At 51.2% G+C, this 19,867-nt stretch overlaps 1 protein-coding gene across 1 annotated transcript in view; it reads left to right on the forward strand.

Moving 5' to 3' along the window:
• Window positions 1-19,867, forward strand: part of TENM3 (teneurin transmembrane protein 3) — a 554,583-nt gene that overhangs the window by 532,409 nt on the left and 2,307 nt on the right. The window contains exons 26-30 of the mRNA XM_012724797.1: window positions 973-1,148; window positions 2,635-2,870; window positions 10,133-10,429; window positions 14,469-16,080; window positions 18,720-18,850. Of these exons, the coding sequence (XP_012580251.1) occupies window positions 973-1,148; window positions 2,635-2,870; window positions 10,133-10,429; window positions 14,469-16,080; window positions 18,720-18,850 (2,452 nt within the window). The remainder of the gene's footprint in view (window positions 1-972; window positions 1,149-2,634; window positions 2,871-10,132; window positions 10,430-14,468; window positions 16,081-18,719; window positions 18,851-19,867) is intronic.

A 19,867-nucleotide genomic window follows, 5' to 3' on the forward strand; every position in this document is an offset into this window, starting at 1 on the left:
TGAGGCCATCTTAGTGCCGATCTGAAATCCCGTCTTACGTGTATTATTGTTCCAAGGAAGTCCATAACTTTCAAACCAGAATTTGCTGCTTTTTCCTGTCTTCAGATCATAAAATAAAAGTCGCCAAGAAATTGCTTAGTAAAATTGTGCTTTTAATGCATGTTCATCCTTACAGAACACCGTTTCAGTTCCCAAGGCTTAATTATAAGTTCTTCTTCTAAGGATGTTTTTTAAAAAGTGAGTGTATTTTGCAAAAACAAATACTCATTAAATATCAGGAAGTAGCACATCTTATTTCAATCAACATAAACCATCTTCCAGAAATCACTGTCCCTACGACGCTGATACAGCCAAGACAGGTTATCACATCGCCTACATCACATCGCCTACATTTACACCGCAGTCTACCATTACGAAGCGTTTCAATCACTGAGAAACAGAAAATCTTTAGAGGCTTTTACCTTACTGATTTGTTAAAGGTGTCTGAAGATACTTAGGCTTGCTTTTACAATGCAAATACATGCATGTGCATGCATTCACGCTTTCCTAAAGTCCTATATATATTTTTTTCTCTCCCATTGTACTAGTAGGAGGGCATAAGTTAGTCAAATTAAGCATGGGTGCAAAGGTGAACTGACTTTATTGTAGAAAAGGGGGAGAGAATACTGAGGAATTTAACATCAGCAAACACGTGCCCTTTGGAGCAGCGAATTAGGTTAGTTGGATAGGGGGATTTTGGACCCATTTCAAGAAATAATATACTGAAATGGAAAGCTATTCTGTTTACTTTTGCTCTCACCGGTGAGGTTTTTCTGTTACAGGCTTTTGATTACTTCAAAGCACGTGTGAAGTCCTCTGCATAGCTCATGCACAAAGGCATCCTTCCAGACTCGTGCAGCTAATACTGCTGCATGTGATCACTGGGTGCCTGCCGTGTGCTCCCTAACACCAGTGCCTGTCTCTTCCTTTCAGCTATGACAGCGAAGGGCGCCTCACAAATGTCACCTTCCCAACTGGAGTGGTGACAAATCTTCATGGGGACATGGACAAGGCCATCACGGTGGACATCGAGTCATCCAGCCGAGAAGAGGACGTCAGCATCACTTCAAATCTGTCCTCAATTGATTCTTTCTACACCATGGTTCAAGGTAAAAGAATGATGTTACACGAATAACTTAAAAACACCCCTGGCCCCAAAGAGAATGTGGTGACCTCTGATGGCTAAGATGAAGCAGACAAGGGAAAGCGGAATGAAAGGCTGTGGAGAGGCTGATGACATAGTCTAATACCTACATGTAATTTGATACATATGTATATACATATATATTTTTTAATCACATATAAACTAACAGGTAAACCTAGAAGTAGCCTTTTTCCACTCCCACTTATAAAACAGCCTGACTCCAGCTTCTCAAATACACATAATCAGACTCTTTGGAGTCACCTTCCAGAGTTCCCCCAAGCACACCAGCTCGGCTGCCTGCTGATACAGCGGTTTGAGGATCGCTCACTGGAGTGTTTGTGCCCCAATGCCAGGCACCCTTCATTTAATGCCTGGTCTACATTTCCCCACTCCGTCTGGAGACGCACACACATCCCAGCTGTCCCTGAGGGGACCTCCCACCAGATTTCCTTTTGAAATCATCTTGAAAAAGCCTGTTTGCAGCAGCGAGGGCTCAGCACTCAGAAGAATGACTACATCTGCGCTCAACTCCTGTGACTTCTTTTCTGTTCCCGGTTATGTCACATAATCGGCACTGTGAACGCCAACTAGTGTGTCTTGAATTCGTTTCTTCCCCAAATGGTCCTGCAGTGTTCAGACAAAGTCAATTGCCGTAGGAGCCGACAAACAGAGGAGATTTTTGATACAGAACTTAAAGTGGTTCCTGTTTTTAAGTGTCGATTTCAAGGGGAGTCTCTCCTTACGGTCTTGGTATATAAGACACAGAATTAAATCAACACAGAATTAAATCTTTTCAAAGCATCGTGGACAAAGGGTATCAGGATGGGTGCAGGAGGCGTGTCTTCTAAGACCTCCAGGGATGGGAAGTGGTACATATAGGTGGTATACTGCAAGACAGCTCATTCCGTGGAGGGCGAACCCTCTTGTATTCAGTAAAATGAGAAAAAAATCGATTGAAATGATGGCCTTTAAAGTCCCCTAAAGTTTGCCTTTAATATTCATTTAAACCTAATTCAGCATGAAATGCCAGAAGTCACTGTCTTATTGGTGCCTAAAAGCACATCATGAAGTATTTTGTATTTGCTTACATCGGCAGCTCGGCCAACATTGCAAGAATTTATATGGGGCCTCCCCGGCAGCCTAGGGGTTAAGTCTCAGTGCTATCACACCGTGGCCTAAGTTCGATCCGGCCAGGACACTGACCCACGTGGCGCGGCAGACCCCTCCTGACCCGCCCGCTGCTCCCCTCAGCAGAGTATTTCCACAGACACCCCCCATTCCGCTCCCCATTCTGTCTCTGGTGAATCCTCTCACCCCCTGCACCTCTGGTCTGCACCCCAGCTCTTGGATGCATAAATAAATCTATTATCTTAGATGGTTTTGCACTGCACAGCCCACCAAACCTCTACGTGATCATCTTTTCGCTACATTTTCTGCTGCTTGGTTTTTAGATCAGTTAAGAAACAGCTACCAGATTGGTTTTGACGGCTCCCTGCGGATCATCTACGCCAGCGGCCTGGACTCCCACTACCAGACGGAGCCCCACGTGCTGGCTGGCACTGCCAACCCAACCGTCGCCAAGAGGAACATGACGCTACCTGGTGAGAATGGCCAAAATCTGGTAGAATGGAGATTCCGGAAAGAGCAAGCGCAAGGAAAAGTCAACGTCTTCGGCCGGAAGCTGCGGGTGAGTGAGTTGGGACTGTGCTGCTCCTGGTGGGTGACTGGTCTGCCCATCCCCCGCCTGGCGCCCCCAGGCCCGTGGCTCACAGCGAGCGTAGACCCAGCTGTCAAGCCACTGGCTCGCCCAGATAGGAGCCGGTTACGTGAGAAGACGCCTTCTCCAGCATATCTGTGATTAAGAGTAACATCTCCCCTGGGGAATAAGGAAGTCATAGCTGCACAGTCCCAAACAGCCCAGCTGTTTGTGCATTCTTGTTCACCAATATCTTACTAATCAGACACTTCCTTTCTCCCCTCAGTTAGGAATGGGGGCTCCCTCATGAGGAGGGGGAGCTAAGTAGGAAATGCTTTCCAAGGCATCGATATGCCTGTTGAAAGAGAAGGGCACATTCACTGAAAGGGGTTTTCCCTTGGTTTTGAGAGAACAATTTCAGCACATAGAAGAATAGCAAGTTCAGAACCTCTTCACTGCGATGGGAAGAGCCAAGTGTGTTTATTTTTATATGAAATGCGATGATGCTTCTGGTTCTGCTGGTTATCACTGATCTTTGCAAAATGTCCCCTGTGTTGCCTTATTCGATGTTGGTTTCCTCCCTCTCCTGTTGTGAGCCACACATATCTTAGAAAGTAAGCTGGGATTTGTGATTTATGACAGCCCTTTGGTAAAGACATGGATTAAGTGCTAAAAACACAGGTGATAAAACACTTTCAGAGCACTATAAATTCAACCTGATATATTCTGTTAGTAAACAGACTTTAGTTTATCAGATAAGTGTAATAATAACCAACCCTAACATTACTTTCCTGACTGCTAAGAAGATATTTCCTTAAAGTCAAGAGAGAACAAAACAGGATTTACCATCAGCATCTTTTTTCTGCAACAAAAAAATAGACAATTATTCTTCTCACAGGCCAACACCATTTACCTTGGCCATCCTTCTGGGTAAGAGACGGTTACCCCATGCTGATGTTGGCTGTTTCCAGGAAATAGGCATAAAGTGGAAAAAACAAGCTGGGAGCAAATACAGACTGTATCCAGCCTGCAGGTTGTGGTCTGATGCCACTTCAGTGGGCCCAAAATCATGTTCTACGGCACCAGGGCTGTCTGCTCCCACCTGCCCCGTGTCTTGGGGTGACAGGACACCCAGCTCCAGAGCCCCTGGATCAGGACTTCCGGAGGCAGGAGCTGGGGAGGCGGGTCAGTGAGGTTAGTGAGCGGAGCAAGCAGAAAAAAACAGTAGAAAGAAGAGGTCAGGGGTGAAGGTGAAGTGATGGGCAAGAGAAGCAAGCCCAGACTGCCAGAGATGCTTGCACCGCGCCTTGTCCCATGCCAGAGTAACTCCAGCGCCTGCCTTTTCTTCTGCCGAGCCTCAGACTCGAGAGCTGCTGTGTCCTGTCTGCTGCCTCCACTTTCCCCTGCCCTGGGTCAGCGCAAACCAGAGCCAGGTCACAGATTCTGTCTTATCTACCTACTCTCCCTAAAGTAGGCATCTCTCACACACACACATACCACAGCTATTCTCAGACACAACATTCACTTCATCAAAGACACAGCGATATTGTCTACACTTATGCTTCTTTTTTCTGTATATCAAAGGAGACAATACTGAACCAGAATTGAACTATAGACTCAAGATCAGGCTCTCAGTATTTTTAAATTAAGGTATACTTGACATAGAATGTTAGTTTCAGATGTACATCATCATCGTTGGGTATTTGGCTCCATTTCGAGATGATCACCAAATGTCTAGGTCATGCCCGTCACCATTCATAGTTACAAATGGTTTCCCTACTAATGAATTGTTTAAAGATCTAGTCAACCAGCTCTGTTTAGATCCAGAGTATTAGCCACTGTGCTGTGCGTCATACACCCAGTGGGAGTTATTCTTACCTGGAATTCTTTGAGCTACCTGCACCCATTCTGCCCACACCCCCGCCCGCCTCTGGCAAACACCAGTCAGTTCTCTCTATTTGTGATCAAAGGTTTTTGCTGCTGTCCTCGCTGATTCCACATCCAATGAGATTACATGGTACTTGTCTTTCTCTGACTCGTTTCACGTTGCATAATGCCCCCAAGTCCATACATGAAGGTGTTTGAGCAAATAGATGCATAACACACCTGTTATATACACAACAGATACAGTGTATAGCACATGAGCCATGATTTCACTCTTCACAGGGAGCTGAAATAAGGGTCCAAAAGTAACATGCACAACAGGTCGCCTAGAGAGTGGGGGGAGGGGAGGAGGCGCTGCCTTCACGTGTCCTTGGTGTGTGGCGGTGGGGGGGTGGGGAGCGCCGCCTTCGCCTGTTCTTGGTGTTGGTGTAACTGCTCCACCCTATCTCAGATTGTTGTGGTTTGTCTCGCGCTGTGAAGCCTCAGGTTTAAGTTCAGCTTCACAGTAGGTAGGTGTGTGCGAGCAGGAAAAAGCACACCTGTATGGGCTTGGTCCTGTCCATGGTTTCGGGGACTGTACCTGATCTGGGGGTGGGGAGGTTCTGGGACATAGCCCTGGGATAAGGGAGGGGACCCGGCACCTCGCTCTGGAGAGCAGAACTAGAGCAGAGTCTGTCCTGAGTGTGAGCTTCTTTCTAAATAGCAGAGCCACAGGCCTCAGAGAGACATTTCAGAAAATACACTGTTGTGAATGGCCTGCTCAGTCACACTGAAGGCGATTTCCAGCTGCTCTGTGTGATTGCTCTCCCAGAGACAATGCCAGGATCACAAGGGAGGGCTTCTTACTTTCAAGATAAGATTGGATGTGCCAGCTCTGACTGCTAATTTCATTCCTCTGTGGATTCTGAGAGAGAAATTCTAGGGAGAAAGTGACGACGCGAAAATGTGGTTCAAGGACTGAACCTGGACTCTGCCAAAACAGGGCGGCGGGGAAGGAGGAGCGAGCCAGAGACAGGGGACCCACACACAGCCCGGAGGTCACCGCTCACGGCCCCCTTTCCGGAAACAGCCGTCTTCTCGCTTAAGTTTCATTGTTTCCTACCAGAAAGTTCGTTTTATTTTTAAGTTACTGACCTAAATTCAGCTCTGTGCTTAACGCAAGGTAGACACTCCAGTATTTATCCAAGGAATGAGAAAAGAAGGAAACGCCAGCCTGACACCAAGGGTTACTTCGGTGCACCAAGAGCTTGCTGAGAGGGAGTAGAGGAAGGACCACGTCCCTGCAAATGTCTGACTGCCGTGAACAAACCCAGCACTCCCTGTAATGGATTACGCTGACATAACAGGTGTAACCCTAGAGAGCATAGTTTTAAAAGAAAAAAAAAAAAAAGACAAGGAATAAAAGCGGGAAAATTACAGAAGAGATGAGCGACGTGGAAAGCATTTTCGGAGAAATGATGCTTTAACGGGGCGTGGGTGGCGTCGGTAGGAAATGAAATTTCGAGAGCAAATTTCACTGTGATGTGGGAAAGCCCAGACACGGGAAGATAAGACAGCTCTGTTGCTCACTTGTTTATAGCCACATTTAGAAAAAAAAAAAAAAAAAGCATCCTAGTTGCTTGTCTTTGTCTTAGAATATTTGTGTATTTGTTAACTAGTCCGACTTTGGAACTAGACCTCAATCAATTACCAAAAATTGTTAAGACATCCTAGCAATAAACTTCATCGTTTGAGCTTGCCCAGGGTTCAGGGGCTTGAAGGGAAAAAAATGAGTGAATAATTTATAGAGAAATTCTGGAAATCGGAAAACCAGAGTGTGTTTAGAGGCATACATAAATATGATCGCATATTTAAACCTTATTATGCCAGTCACATTTGCCACCTCCTATTTCTCACTTTAATCTGAGTGGCATAGCCCACGGTGGGATCGTCGGATGCAGTTAGCACTTGCCGGCGTGTGGAGAGAGACAAACAATCTGGGGCGCGTTGATGTTCTCGCGGGGACAGACGGGAGTCGTGACGCCACCAAGCGTGCTGGGGAATGAGCCAGGCCTCGCATCCCACGCAGCAGCCCACAGAGCCAGCCTGAGCCAACTGCGCTCGAGGTCTGTCCGCATCCAGACTTGTTTCCGTGTCGGCCTCGGTTTCGCATGCGTCCCAGAGGACACAGGGTTAACTACCCGCTCCTGCCCCAGAGTCACGTCGTGATTTTGTGGCCAGCACCCTGGTGTGGTCCCAGAACACGAGCATCCTCCAAGCTCACTGAAAAGATAGGCTGAACCCCTGAGGAAATTCATGGGGACCCCTGATCCGCCAGCCTGCGGTGGGTTCTTACGTGGCCAAGGTACAGGAAGGATCTGAGAGAGCGATTTCATGGTAGATGAACTATCTGATTTCACTTGCGCTTTTTCTATTAAAATATGTATTACGGGCCCTTCCTAGTGGCGCAATGGGTTAGAACACAGCACTGCAAGAGAGCTGTAGCTGCTTCAGTGCGAGTTTGATCCCCGCCCCGGAGGTGACCCACAGGGCGCGGCAGACCTCTCCTGACCCACCCGCTGCTCCCTTAGCCGTGTACTTCGTCGATCTACCTGTTCTGCACCCCACTCTGTCTCTGGTGAAGCCTCTCACTGTCACTGCCCCTGCACTCTGGCCTGTACCCCAGTTCTGTATGCAGAAATAAATCTTTTTTAAAAAATGTATTACAAGGCGGCTGGAACACGGTGGATGCTTTATGGGTACTCAAAGACCAACAAATTGTAGTTGCTGTGACTCCCCATGGGAGCGGGGGGGAGGGAAGCCCCTTCTTTTCTGCACTTTGTGTGCAGTGACCAGAGGAGGTTGTGTTTGGGAAGATTGAAGAAAACAAGAGAGCTGTTGGTGTCCTTTGGAACTGGACGTACTGAACAGCAGTGACTGGGGTCTGGAATCGTCGCAATGATTTAAAATGTTGATTTGTGTGGAGCTTGTGGGCAAAGCACAGCCACGTTCAGATTCCTTCTTCGTTATTCAGCCTGGGAAGACAAGCGAGGCAATCGCCTGTGCTGTTTGTCGGATGTAAAGGACAACTTAAACCTCTACCCAGATGTCTGGTCTCTCAGTGCTTCGGGATGACTCCACGGCAGTGCCTGTGACACAGCGGCTCGCACAGTGGCACCGGATGCACCGCTTGATTTTCACCTGGATGCTCTGGAGTTGTGTAGCGCGCCCACAGATCAAAGACACAGTCGGGAGTGTGGTCCTGGGGTACAGGCAGGAAAGAGAGGGGGCGTCTTTTCCCTTTGGTAAGCAAATAATCACACCAGCACTGTAACCCAGATTTCTTAGGCTCTAACCAGAGGAAATACTGCAAAGATACAAGAGGATTAAGGAAAGCCATAAAGAATTGAAATACAAATCAAAATGACTACGAAGTCACATACAAGCAGATGGACCTGCCGAGCGTGGACCCACACCCCACCTTCATCTTGCCGCTTACTTTGCAGCCAGGAACGGGCTAAGGAAGGAAAAAAGAGGGCACGCCCAGGCAACCAGGGCTTTCTTTTCTTTCCTCTTAAGTCACATGCCGGGAAACACAAGAGCCCTAGAAAGCCATTTAAATGGTGCAAATCCTCTTCCTACAGCATCCAAAATATTTTGTGCTGAAGAACTGGATTCCGCAAGTACAGCACCAAGTTAATTTGATAACAAGTCAAAGCTTTCCACAGACCTGAAGACGGATATTTGCAGTACTCACTGGCGGCTTCAACCCAGGGAATGCAAAGCGTTCTGCAAGCCGTAACTCAGAAAGTCACGAAATTCGTGGCAGGCGGGAGCAAGTCACTGCAGGCGCTTCCGCGGGGAAAGCCCAAAGTTCACCCCGGGTCGGCCGGATCACGTCAAAGTCAGCGCCAGAGGCCCCTGAAGGCTCCGGCAAGCTCTGCACTTACAGATGAACAAAACAGGTCCTGGCGAGTTAAAAGCCCAGCCTCCTGCTTCTAGGTCTGTCGGCGAGGGGGTCAGACTTTCTGACCCCTGAGTTCCGGGCCCAGCACACACGCCACCTCCCCACACCCGCCCGCGTTCTGCGTGACTGCGTGGCCCTCCCCTCGCCTGCACACGCACCCCAGGGCTCGCTCCTGCTCTGCCTGAGTGCCTTGGTGCCTGCGGCCTCTCTTTGGCCATAAGATCGGAATATGATAAATAGGAACTTTTTTTCAGCTGTCTTCAAATTCACAGTATTCTCCTGGAGCAATGAAAGGGGAGAGTTTGAGCTAAAGAAGACTTTCTCCTTGAAACTAATTTAGTGTTGATAGGATGCAAAGCTTGGTTTGACCCAGATTCTACATGTCTGGACATTAAATTATGCACATACACACGGATATATACACATACACTGAGATGTGGTTTGGGAGAGGTGGAGAGATTAAAACTGATCGGCCAGGGCAACCCATTAAGGACATGTCATGTGGGGTTTTAGCAACCAGTAGTTAAGAAGCTTTCGCAGGGGTCCAGGTCCCACCCCCACGAGGATGCTGGAGGAGGCTGGAGAAATGACAGGACCCCATCTCGCTCCTGGGGGGCCCACACGCTCAGGATGTCTGTGAGGCAGAAGTGAGTGAGGACCCCGTTGCAGGCCGGGCCTGCCTTGGATCAAGGTGGTTAAGCCAAATGTAATCACAGCTTCTGGACAGGGCTCCGAGCCACGCCGAGACCCCCCTACGGCAAGATGGTGCTAGATTTGTCAAGTCAGCACAGTCGGCTGACCATGGAGATGCGCTGGTAAAAGATCTGGAGTCCCCGACAGTTACCCAGAAGTTGTCAAACGAAAAGGCGTTCTAAAAATGGTGACATTTCAGCAATTGGCCAAAAGCAGTGAGTGTGTTTGTAACCTCCTGCCATTTGAGCTCGTTAATAATTTACAGTAACACGGGTTCCAACTTCTACTTAACTGCTCTTCGAAGGGCTGCAGTCCCGTTTAGCACTGTTTTATTTAATGTCGCCACGATTAATCTACCACGCAGTTCTTTGCCGATGTCTTAGGAGGGGAGGGGCTTGGATTAATTTACAGAGGCGCCGTGCTCACCACCCTGGTGTGTTCAGACGGTAAAGCCAGTCCATTTTGGGATTCTCCTTATCAGTTGCTTAAGTTTACAATATTTAATTGAAAAGGTTCTGAACAAATGCCAGGCTGTCTTTCTGCTTAATGAAACCTTTTAAAAGAGCAGTTAATCTACTGCCTTGCACGTGTACCCAAGAAGTTGCTAAATTAATTTACTGGCAAAGAGAATCAATCATCATAAAGGGTGTACAAACAATGGGGGGGGGGCCCACAGGGTAACCAGGGGCTGGTCCTGGACTAACAGGGTGTGCTGCGTGGTCTCTTGCAGGTGAACGGCAGAAACCTCCTTTCGGTTGACTTTGATCGAACAACAAAGACGGAGAAGATCTATGACGACCACCGTAAGTTTCTGCTGAGGATTGCCTACGACACGTCGGGCCACCCCACGCTCTGGCTGCCCAGCAGCAAGCTGATGGCCGTCAATGTCACCTACTCATCCACCGGTCAGATCGGCAGCGTCCAGCGGGGAACCACCAGCGAGAAAGTGGATTATGACAGCCAGGGCAGGATTGTGTCCCGGGTCTTCGCCGATGGGAAAACCTGGAGTTACACGTACTTAGAAAAGGTAGGTGTGTGCCTGAGCCTCAAAACAGGCATGGGGGAAATGAGGGAGTGAGCAGGGGAGGGAGCAGAATGGGGGTGAGACCGGGGTCGTTGGGTGCTGGGTGGGCTGTGGCGGTGATGCCCGATGCGGGGTCCTAGGGGTACCTCAATTCAAGATTAAGTAAAATAAGTAAATAAGGCTTTTTCCTGTTTAAAAAAAAAATAGGGAAGCAGTGAGCAGGATGCCTCAGCAGTCACTCGGCTGGGGGATGGGCATGCGGCAGAATCTCATCTGTTATTCCAAGGCTCCGTATAGAAGTCCTGGTGGCACCATGATGATGAATTTGCACATTAGCCAGTAGTTTCTCCTTAGTTAAGTTCTACTGCCCGAGACCGTTTTAAGTGATTTATGCTGTAAACAAACAAGCAGTGACACTGTCCACCTGCCAAGTTTAGACATCCACAACATTCACAAATTAGGCCCTGCGCGTGTACGTCATTTGTAAATAATCTCCCGGCCAGCGCTTTCATTTAGGGGCGAACCGTCCGCGAGCAGTCAAGGCCGTCAGTTCTGGTTCGGGCTGGCAGCGTTTCAACATAGCGGTGAAAAGCAAGTAGATCCTGTTTATGCGCGATTAACCGAAAGAGGCTGTTTTCCAGAAAGCCACCTTTCAGGGACTCTGGAACGTGCCGACTCTCCTTTGTTCCCCAGGTACAGGGACACAGCCTAGCTTGGGTGTCTCCCCCCCCCCCTTCAGAGTGGTGTGGCGTCCAAAAAATTAAATGGAAGACACAGGGACGTCCTGCTAAGCTTTTCCGGGTGAGGTGCAGAGTGATGGCCGGCGTCCAGAGGGAATGGAAGTAACAACAAAAAAGAGGAGGAGAAGATGACACGGATGAACACCCCAGCATTCCCTTCTTTAAATGGAGTCCCCCTATGAGCCTGCTCCTGGAATGTTTCCTTTACCTTTTAGACGTTTAACTCTAGCAAATGACTTCCGGAGCCTCCTTGGTGCCCCAGGAGCCGAGGCTCAGCATTACCACCGACAGACCCACCTGGAAGGCCAGAGCTCTGTCCAAACCAGGGAGTGGCCCCCAGGGCGCAGCAGACCTCGCCTGTCTCCCCGCTACGCCCCCCAGCAGTGGGTTTCGGTAGATCCGCCCGTTCCGCTCCCCACTCTGTCTCTGGGGAACCCTCTCACCGCCCCACTGCCCACACACCTCTGGCCTGCACCCCGGTGCTTCTACGCAAAAGCAAATAAAGTCTCTTTAAAAGGAACCTTGCTTCCCTTTGAGTTCTGACACCTGTCAGCCCTCAGCGCGTCCCGCTGCCGAATCTCAGCCTCAGACACAAACTGAGCTCCTCACAGCCAGTGCCCTCCTGAGACTTGCCCTACACAGAACCCCTTCGCCTTCCCCAGATCCCGCCCATGTCACTGCTGTGCTTCCCGGCTCAGACTCGCTGTCCACCGTGTTCTGCCTAGCCCTGGTCCGTTCCCAGCGCCCTGCACAATGTTCTTTCATCTAGTGCTGGAAATCCCGTACACAGACCACGCTCCCTGAGAACTGCCTCCGCGTTCAGAGGTCACTGTAGGGCGTCGCCCGGATCAGGCGGCCTCCGCCTGGGCGAGAGAGGCAGCGTTTCCACCGCCAAGCATTGCTTGCTGACCTCTACTTCTGGGGGACCCGCCCTGGACTCTGTGGACCCCCCCCCACGGTCACAGTTGCCCTCCTGGGTGATCAGCCTGCTCTCAGGGCATCACTGGGGTAGTTACTTACTGGGCGATCGATCACAGAGGGAGCACGCTGGGAGCGAGTCCTGACAAGCGGGGACCGCCTCGCCGTCAGCCTCCGAAGCCCCTAAGCAGCTTCTCCCCAGGGAACGTGAGAGTGGGTCACTGCTCTGCTCCGGGACTTGCCCAATTAAACTAAGGCTATCACGAGAAGAGTAAGAGAAATATAAATAACTAGCCAGGAGGTGAAGGTGACCTCGATGCCCGTGGAGAGGCTGGGTCAGGAGATGTGGTCTGCCCACAGTGACGGACTGTTCCTCCACGGTGAAGACGGAAAGCTGCCATTCACAGCCGGAGGGGAGGAGCTGGGTTCTCGCCCATCTGGAGTAAGCCAGAAAGACGAGACAGATTTCACCTACAGGTGTAATACAAGGAAGCAGCTCAGATGAACAGAGAAAGCCGGTAACTAACAATGAACGCACACGGACCACCCAACCCAGGTTCAGGGAAGGGAGATGGAGAAGGTGAAGGGGGTGGTAGGGGCGGGCTGCCCAGATCCGCGAAGGCGGCAGTAGTGATCACAGCGTGACCGAAACGTGCCTGAGAGGAGCCCAGGAGAAGCATGGCACTGATGAGGCACCCGACATACCCTCGGCACAGCCACGGGGCTCAGCAGAGCCAGCCACTGCGCCTCCTGCCTGCCACGCCCCAGCGTCCACCCTGACACTTCCCAGGTCCCCACGCGACAAGCAGGGAACCTGCTCAGAGCAGCCCCCGTCAGAGTTAGTAAGGACCACGAGCTAGAATTTTAAATGATTGCAAAACTAGGTGCTAATCCCTGTGAATTCAGCAACAGCCCGAGCTTTTCTTGGAAGAAGGCAAACTATTAAGAACAGCTCTCGAGACAATTACTACACGGGCTGCCTAGAAAAATCGCCCCTGGATAGGCCCACAGAGGAACTCGTCCGCGAGCCTGAGTCTTGCAAACCGCTTTTGAAGATGGACAGTAAAGAGAAAAAGAGAAAAAGCCTGAGTCTTGGACGGGGGATTATGCGTTCCTATGCTAAAAGCACAGAATTCGGCCCAGGAGGACTCCTGACCCAACAGTCCTCCCAGCTCTCATTCCATTTGGCCTAACAGGATTTAGAGGAAGCGTTCTCAGAGGAAAGAACCCCCCACACCCCCGGAATTACTTCTGAGCTCCACTTAACCAGCCCCGGGGCCGACTTCTCTCACGTTGGCCTGATAAATGAATGCCTTTTGTCTTTCCACAATTACTTGCAAAATAAGCCGAGTTTATTTACGTGTCTGTTCACTTCATAATCTGGTACCAAGGGATATGCCAGCCCAGAAGTCGCCCTCCCAGCCCCTGGGGGACAGATCAGATTTGGTGCTCACCAAAGGAAAGGGAAAAATAAAGATCTGTATTGTCATTACAGAGGCCATATAGGAATTTAAAAAAAAAAATCCCACCGCCCACATCTGGATGCATGAGCCTGGGGGCCGGCGGCGGCGTTCGCCATGGTTAACGCAGCAGTGCTTGCTGCTGTCCACGCTGTCTGTACGCAGGGCCCACTCTGGCCTAACCTTGAGTCTCTTCTTCCTAAAATGATACTCTGAATGCCCCTCCCCACAATGCCCTGGAAATTAAAACATGATCTGAGTGGCTCTTCATTCAGATGGGGGCGGGGGGGGGGCCACCTTCCCAAATAATTGCTAACTAGGGTCCCACTGCATTCTCCTTGAATTACTGTCTGGCCACCGCCTCCGCCCAGGCCTGGGCTGCGCGTCGGCCACGCCCGTTGCCAGTCTGCACGGGGCTGGGCAGCCTGGGAAGAGAGCGGGCCGCGGACCTCAGGCCGCTGTGAATGTGGGGCCGCCGATGGCCGCACCCCCACATGCCGCGTCCAGACAACTTGGGCGGGGACTCGGGAACGACGCGGAAGGCCAAGGATAGCTCCATTAACGAGGCCGTTTTCGGCCCTCCCTGGTGGCGCAGAGGGTGGAAGCGCAGCTCTGCACGCCGGCCGCAGCCACTCAGTGCCAGTTCGGTCCCCGCCATGTGCTGCGCCCCACGGTGCTCTCCTGTCTCCCCGCTGCGCCCCTCCACAGTGAACTCATCAGTCAGCCTGTTCTGCTCCCCGCTCTGTCTCTGGTGAAGCCTCTCACTGCCCTTGCACCTCTGGCCTGTACCCCCGTTCTGTGTGCATACGTAAATACATCTTTTTATAAAAACGAAATTGCTTTCTCCAGCGGGATGTGGGTGGCGGGCACTGACGGGTGTGGGCGCCGGCCCGCCCCGGCTAACAGCCTGTGTTCTCTCCACAGTCCATGGTGCTCCTGCTGCACAGCCAGCGCCAGTACATCTTCGAGTATGACATGTGGGACCGGCTGTCGGCCATCACCATGCCCAGCGTGGCGCGCCACACCATGCAGACCATCCGCTCGGTCGGCTACTACCGGAACATCTACAACCCCCCGGAGAGCAACGCCTCGGTCATCACCGACTACAGCGAGGAGGGGCTTCTGCTGCAGACCGCGTTCCTGGGGACCAGCCGCAGGGTCTTGTTCAAGTACAGACGGCAGACCAGGCTCTCGGAGATTCTGTACGACAGCACGCGGGTCAGCTTCACCTACGACGAGACGGCCGGCGTCCTGAAGACCGTCAACCTCCAGAGCGACGGCTTCATCTGCACCATCCGCTACCGGCAGATCGGGCCGCTCGTCGACCGGCAGATCTTCCGCTTCAGCGAGGACGGGATGGTGAACGCCAGGTTTGACTACAGCTACGACAACAGCTTCCGCGTGACCAGCATGCAGGGCGTCATCAACGAAACGCCGCTGCCCATCGACCTCTATCAGTTCGACGACATCTCGGGCAAGGTGGAGCAGTTTGGCAAGTTTGGCGTCATCTACTACGACATCAACCAGATCATCTCCACCGCCGTGATGACGTACACCAAGCACTTCGACGCCCACGGCCGCATCAAGGAGATCCAGTACGAGATATTCAGGTCCCTCATGTACTGGATTACCATCCAGTACGATAACATGGGCCGGGTGACCAAGCGGGAGATCAAAATAGGGCCCTTTGCCAACACCACCAAGTACGGCTACGAGTATGACGTGGACGGGCAGCTGCAGACCGTCTATCTGAACGAGAAGATCATGTGGCGCTACAACTACGACCTGAACGGGAACCTCCACCTGCTGAACCCCAGCAACAGCGCGCGCCTCACGCCCCTCCGCTACGACCTCCGGGACCGAATCACGCGGCTGGGCGACGTCCAGTACCGGCTGGACGAGGACGGCTTCCTGCGGCAGAGGGGCACCGAGATCTTCGAGTACAGCTCCAAGGGGCTGCTCACCCGCGTGTACAGCAAAGGCAGCGGCTGGACGGTCATCTACCGCTACGACGGGCTGGGCAGGCGCGTGTCCACCAAGACCAGTCTGGGGCAGCACCTGCAGTTCTTCTACGCCGACCTCACGTACCCCACCAGGATTACGCACGTCTACAACCACTCCAGCTCGGAAATCACCTCTCTCTACTACGACCTCCAGGGACACCTTTTCGCCATGGAGATCAGCAGTGGAGACGAGTTCTACATCGCGTCCGACAACACCGGGACGCCCTTGGCCGTGTTCAGCAGCAACGGACTTATGCTGAAGCAGATCCAGTACACCGCCTACGGGGAGATCTACTTTGACTCCAATATCGACTTTCAGCTGGTCATTGGATTTCACGGGGGCTTGTACGACCCACTCACAAAGTTAATCCACTTCGGAGAAAGAGACTATGACATTTTGGCAGGACGCTGGACTACGCCTGACATAGAAATCTGGAAAAGAATTGGGAAGGACCCAGCTCCTTTTAATCTGTATATGTTTAGGAATAACAATCCCGCAAGCAAGATCCATGACGTGAAAGACTACATCACAGGTAAGCGGAATCTTTTGGTGTCATTGAGGGCCGCGTCACTTTGGTCACTGGATTACTGCACAGAAGAACTGGATATTTAACTTGTGCAGACCCCAGTGTCTAGCCTTTTGCCTGTATTCATTTCTCGAAAGAGCCACAAAGAAACCCCTAGGAAAACCGAGATACAGCCTGTTCCTTTGTGTTGTGCCTGCCAAGCTCAGGGCTGCGGGCTTCTGAGAGGACGCAGCATCCAGCCACTGGAGGGCCGTGACGTAGGAGGTGCGGGAAAAGGGATGAAGTTGGAGTCCCCACGCCAGAGTTCTTCCCCGGCTCCTCCACGCCGCATGGCTCTGTGAACGAGTCGCACCCACGTTTTGAGTCGGAGCCTTAATAAAGCGGGTGAGGATGCCTCGCTGGTGGCACTGAACCCTGGCGTGGGTACAGTTCCGCACGCAGTGGTGACTCCTTCCACGCGTGCAGTGTGGGTCCTCCTTTGATACCGGGTAAAGATGTGATGGGGCCTGCGTGTGAACCCCGTCTTGTGGAGCGCCCCCTCGCCCCTGAGAGCTAGTTACCTCTCTCTTCACCACCCTCACCCCAGGGCCAGAACGGAACCATTTCCTCCATCAATTGCTGAGCCAGCAGAGCCTGTTCCCGCTCTCAGGGGGAAAGCACCCAGCTCGTTGGGGCCATTTAGCGCGGTTCTTACATGGTGACACCACTAATGGGTGCCCTTGCTTTGCTGCCAATCAAAGGCGTTCTCAGGGCGTAGACTGAAGACCTTTCCAAGCTTAGTGCCTGCTGCTCTGTTGGTTTTGCGAGATCAGATCCCGCTCCTGCCACCACAGTAGCTCCAGGTGTGCGCCACGGAGACCACGTTCCTACAAGAGTTACCTCCAGGGGCTGGCTCCTCCCACTTTCTCAAGCAAGGGTTCTGGAATCTGCCTCCACCTGCCTTCCCGAATTAAACGGCCATGACTGACCTCTCAAGTGTGTGTGTTTCCTGGAGGAAGGCTCTTTCCTGTTCTCTTTTTGTGTGGGGTCCTCTTCAGTTGGGGAGACGGGGCAGGGAGAATTCTGTTTCGCTTAGTTTGGCCTCGTCAGATGCAGCTCCCAGCTGTCTCTCATCTTGCTCAGTCGCTGAGGCATACTGAGAAATCTGTTTTCTCAGTTCTCAGCACAGCGCTCCACACGCTTTCCCCTGCTCATTGCACAGCTGCCTCCTGCTTTCCCAGACTGCGAACACTTTTCAGATCTCCCCTCCACCAGAGCCGCACAGAGTCCCTTCTTTCTGCACCCTCATTCAGCCGCCCAGCACACGTCAGCATCAGAGTCCCACGCTCTGGCAACACTTCCCAGCGCTTAAGACCCCTGGGTGTTCTCGGTCACACACACACTGTTCACAGGAGGAGAACCTTTGTCCCGGTCCTCCACCACTCAGAAGAAAGAATTTTGTACCTACGAAGGCCCCTTGAAGTCTGTATACACTGTCAAAAATGTATCACTTTGGATGCTTTGGGCTACGATCATCACCACTCCCACCAGCATCAGCACCACTGCCACCTCGCCCCCCTTTAAGAGAGGGGAGGGAGAGTATCACTGGTCTCACAGCCACATGATGTGGGGGCCTTCCGGCTGGGAGCGAGGTGGGAGCCTGGGCCCAGAGAGGGGAGCGGGGAGCAAGTGGCCCGCCATCATCCTGACAGCAGCTCACCATGGTTATTTCAGAGGTGTTGACAGAGGCTGACGGAAAGGCTGGAAAGCCCCCAGCCCCTGGACCGGGCTCTCCTAGCAACACGGGCTGCAGGGAATGCCATAGCAGCATTTTCCGAGAGGCATCAAAAGAGAGATGGAACGGCATAAATATATTAGGTGAAATGCAATTTCAGGTTTCCCAGCAATGTGCTTAATATATAAAATAATCTACGCCCAACTGTACTCATAAAGCTGCAAGCCTGCTGAGTAGTTCTGTAACATTATAACCTCCAGAATAGAATAAAAGCCTTATTCGGAGCTTAATGGCTTTTGGAGTCACGTGGCCGTATTATAAAATACCGTTTTAAAGGTTTCCAGGTTCTTTCCCCCGAAAAAGTTTGTCTCCACCTGTGCGCAGTGCGCCTTTGAAGTCAGCACTGATGGTAATCGCATCTCGGGTGCCCGTGGCCAGTCTTGCCAGCTTTCGGCATTCGTCTTTGATTAAGGAGCAACTGTTGATTTGAATACTCTCCATTTAGGGAGTTTATTAATAGAAAGTGGGTTGTGGAAGTCTGCGTATCCTTGGGCAGTCACTCTTGAGAGCTAATAGCATACTCCGCTTGCAGACCAGCCTAAGGGCGAGCGAATTCATTCGTCTGCTGTGCGCGCCCTCTGGCCACCACACGGCCACCACCCTTTCCCGCTGACCGCGCCAGCCTCACCCGTCACCCCGCCTGAGCCTCTGTAATGTTTTCTGTCGCCCCTGTCATCACTCGGCTGTGGAGGGGACTGTCTCTGTGTCTAAAAATAGAGGGCAGGGCTTGAACCGTGGGAGGAAGGGCAGAGCTGGGCTCTTTCTCAAGTTATTATTTGCGAGCGTGGGGTTCCCTTTAAAGTGCGAATTTGAATGTATGAAAGCGCAAAATGAACTCTAACACCTTTCATGCTGCACTTTCTCCTCCTAGATGTTAACAGCTGGCTGGTGACATTCGGCTTCCATCTGCACAATGCTATTCCTGGGTTCCCTGTGCCCAAATTTGATTTAACGGAGCCTTCCTACGAACTAGTGAAGAGTCAGCAGTGGGATGATACGCCGGTAAGAGACACAAAGCGAAGCGGTGACTCGGTGATAAGCGGTTTACGTGTCTTATTTCCCCATATTTTATCGAACCCCCCGGGGGGAAACTGCACCAAAGATCACTTTTAATTTTTTTGGCTCTTCTAGGGGGAAAAACATTTCCCTCCGCATTTCTGTTCTGCCAACCAGGGGCTGTTAAACAGGCTTAGCTCTGTTTTTAGTGAAGCTAATAAAAACATAGGCATTATCAAAAATAATAAAAAGCAGACCTTGTTTTTTGAACATGGGGTTTCTGCAGAGAACCCCAGGAAGGCACATTTCAGACGCCTGGGACCTGAAAACCGAGATACAATAAACAGGAGGGCAGGGAGTCCGCGTCACACATTGTCCCCGAACAATGCCACAGCCCCCAAATTCTTCAAAATAAGAACAGTGTTTCTTGGAAAAAGATTAAAAGCGAAACAAAATGTCCTCTGGTAAGTAAGGCACCACCTGCCACTCGGTGTTTATGGGTTTGTCCTCAGCATAATGGATCAGGAAGCCTGCCACTGTTCTAGAAGGAAAAGGGGGAAAAAAAGGAAAAATTGCAAAGTTAAAGCTGCCATTTCAGAAAATGGCACTTCTAATTGCCATCATTCAGAGATCAGAAAGGAAGGCGCAACAAAACACCAGAATTTCTAGCTGACAGCAAGAATAATTAAAGATCAAGAAATTGGGTTACCCCATAATGATAAGGAGTGCAGAATTTCTCAGAAAGAGTAATCCCAGCCCAGCCCCGCAATTTCCTATCATTTCAATGAACACAAAGGGGAAAGGCAGCCAGCGGGCGCACACACAGCTCACACACTCTGGACATTGCCGCCACCTCTATTTTCTGGGACGCTTCCTGCTTAACATAAAAGCAATTCCTTTTTCAGATGTCACCTTTACATTTGAAAAGCAAAACCCGTCAGGCTCCCAGGCCCGGGTGGCATCTTCACATTTCTAATTGCAAATCTATCTCCTCCCACAAAGGGCCGCACAGACACCCCGAAG

The sequence above is a fragment of the Condylura cristata genome, unplaced genomic scaffold (assembly GCF_000260355.1).
Source record: "Condylura cristata isolate star-nosed mole 26May11 unplaced genomic scaffold, ConCri1.0 scaffold00014, whole genome shotgun sequence".
NCBI classification, from domain to species: Eukaryota; Metazoa; Chordata; class Mammalia; order Eulipotyphla; family Talpidae; genus Condylura; species Condylura cristata.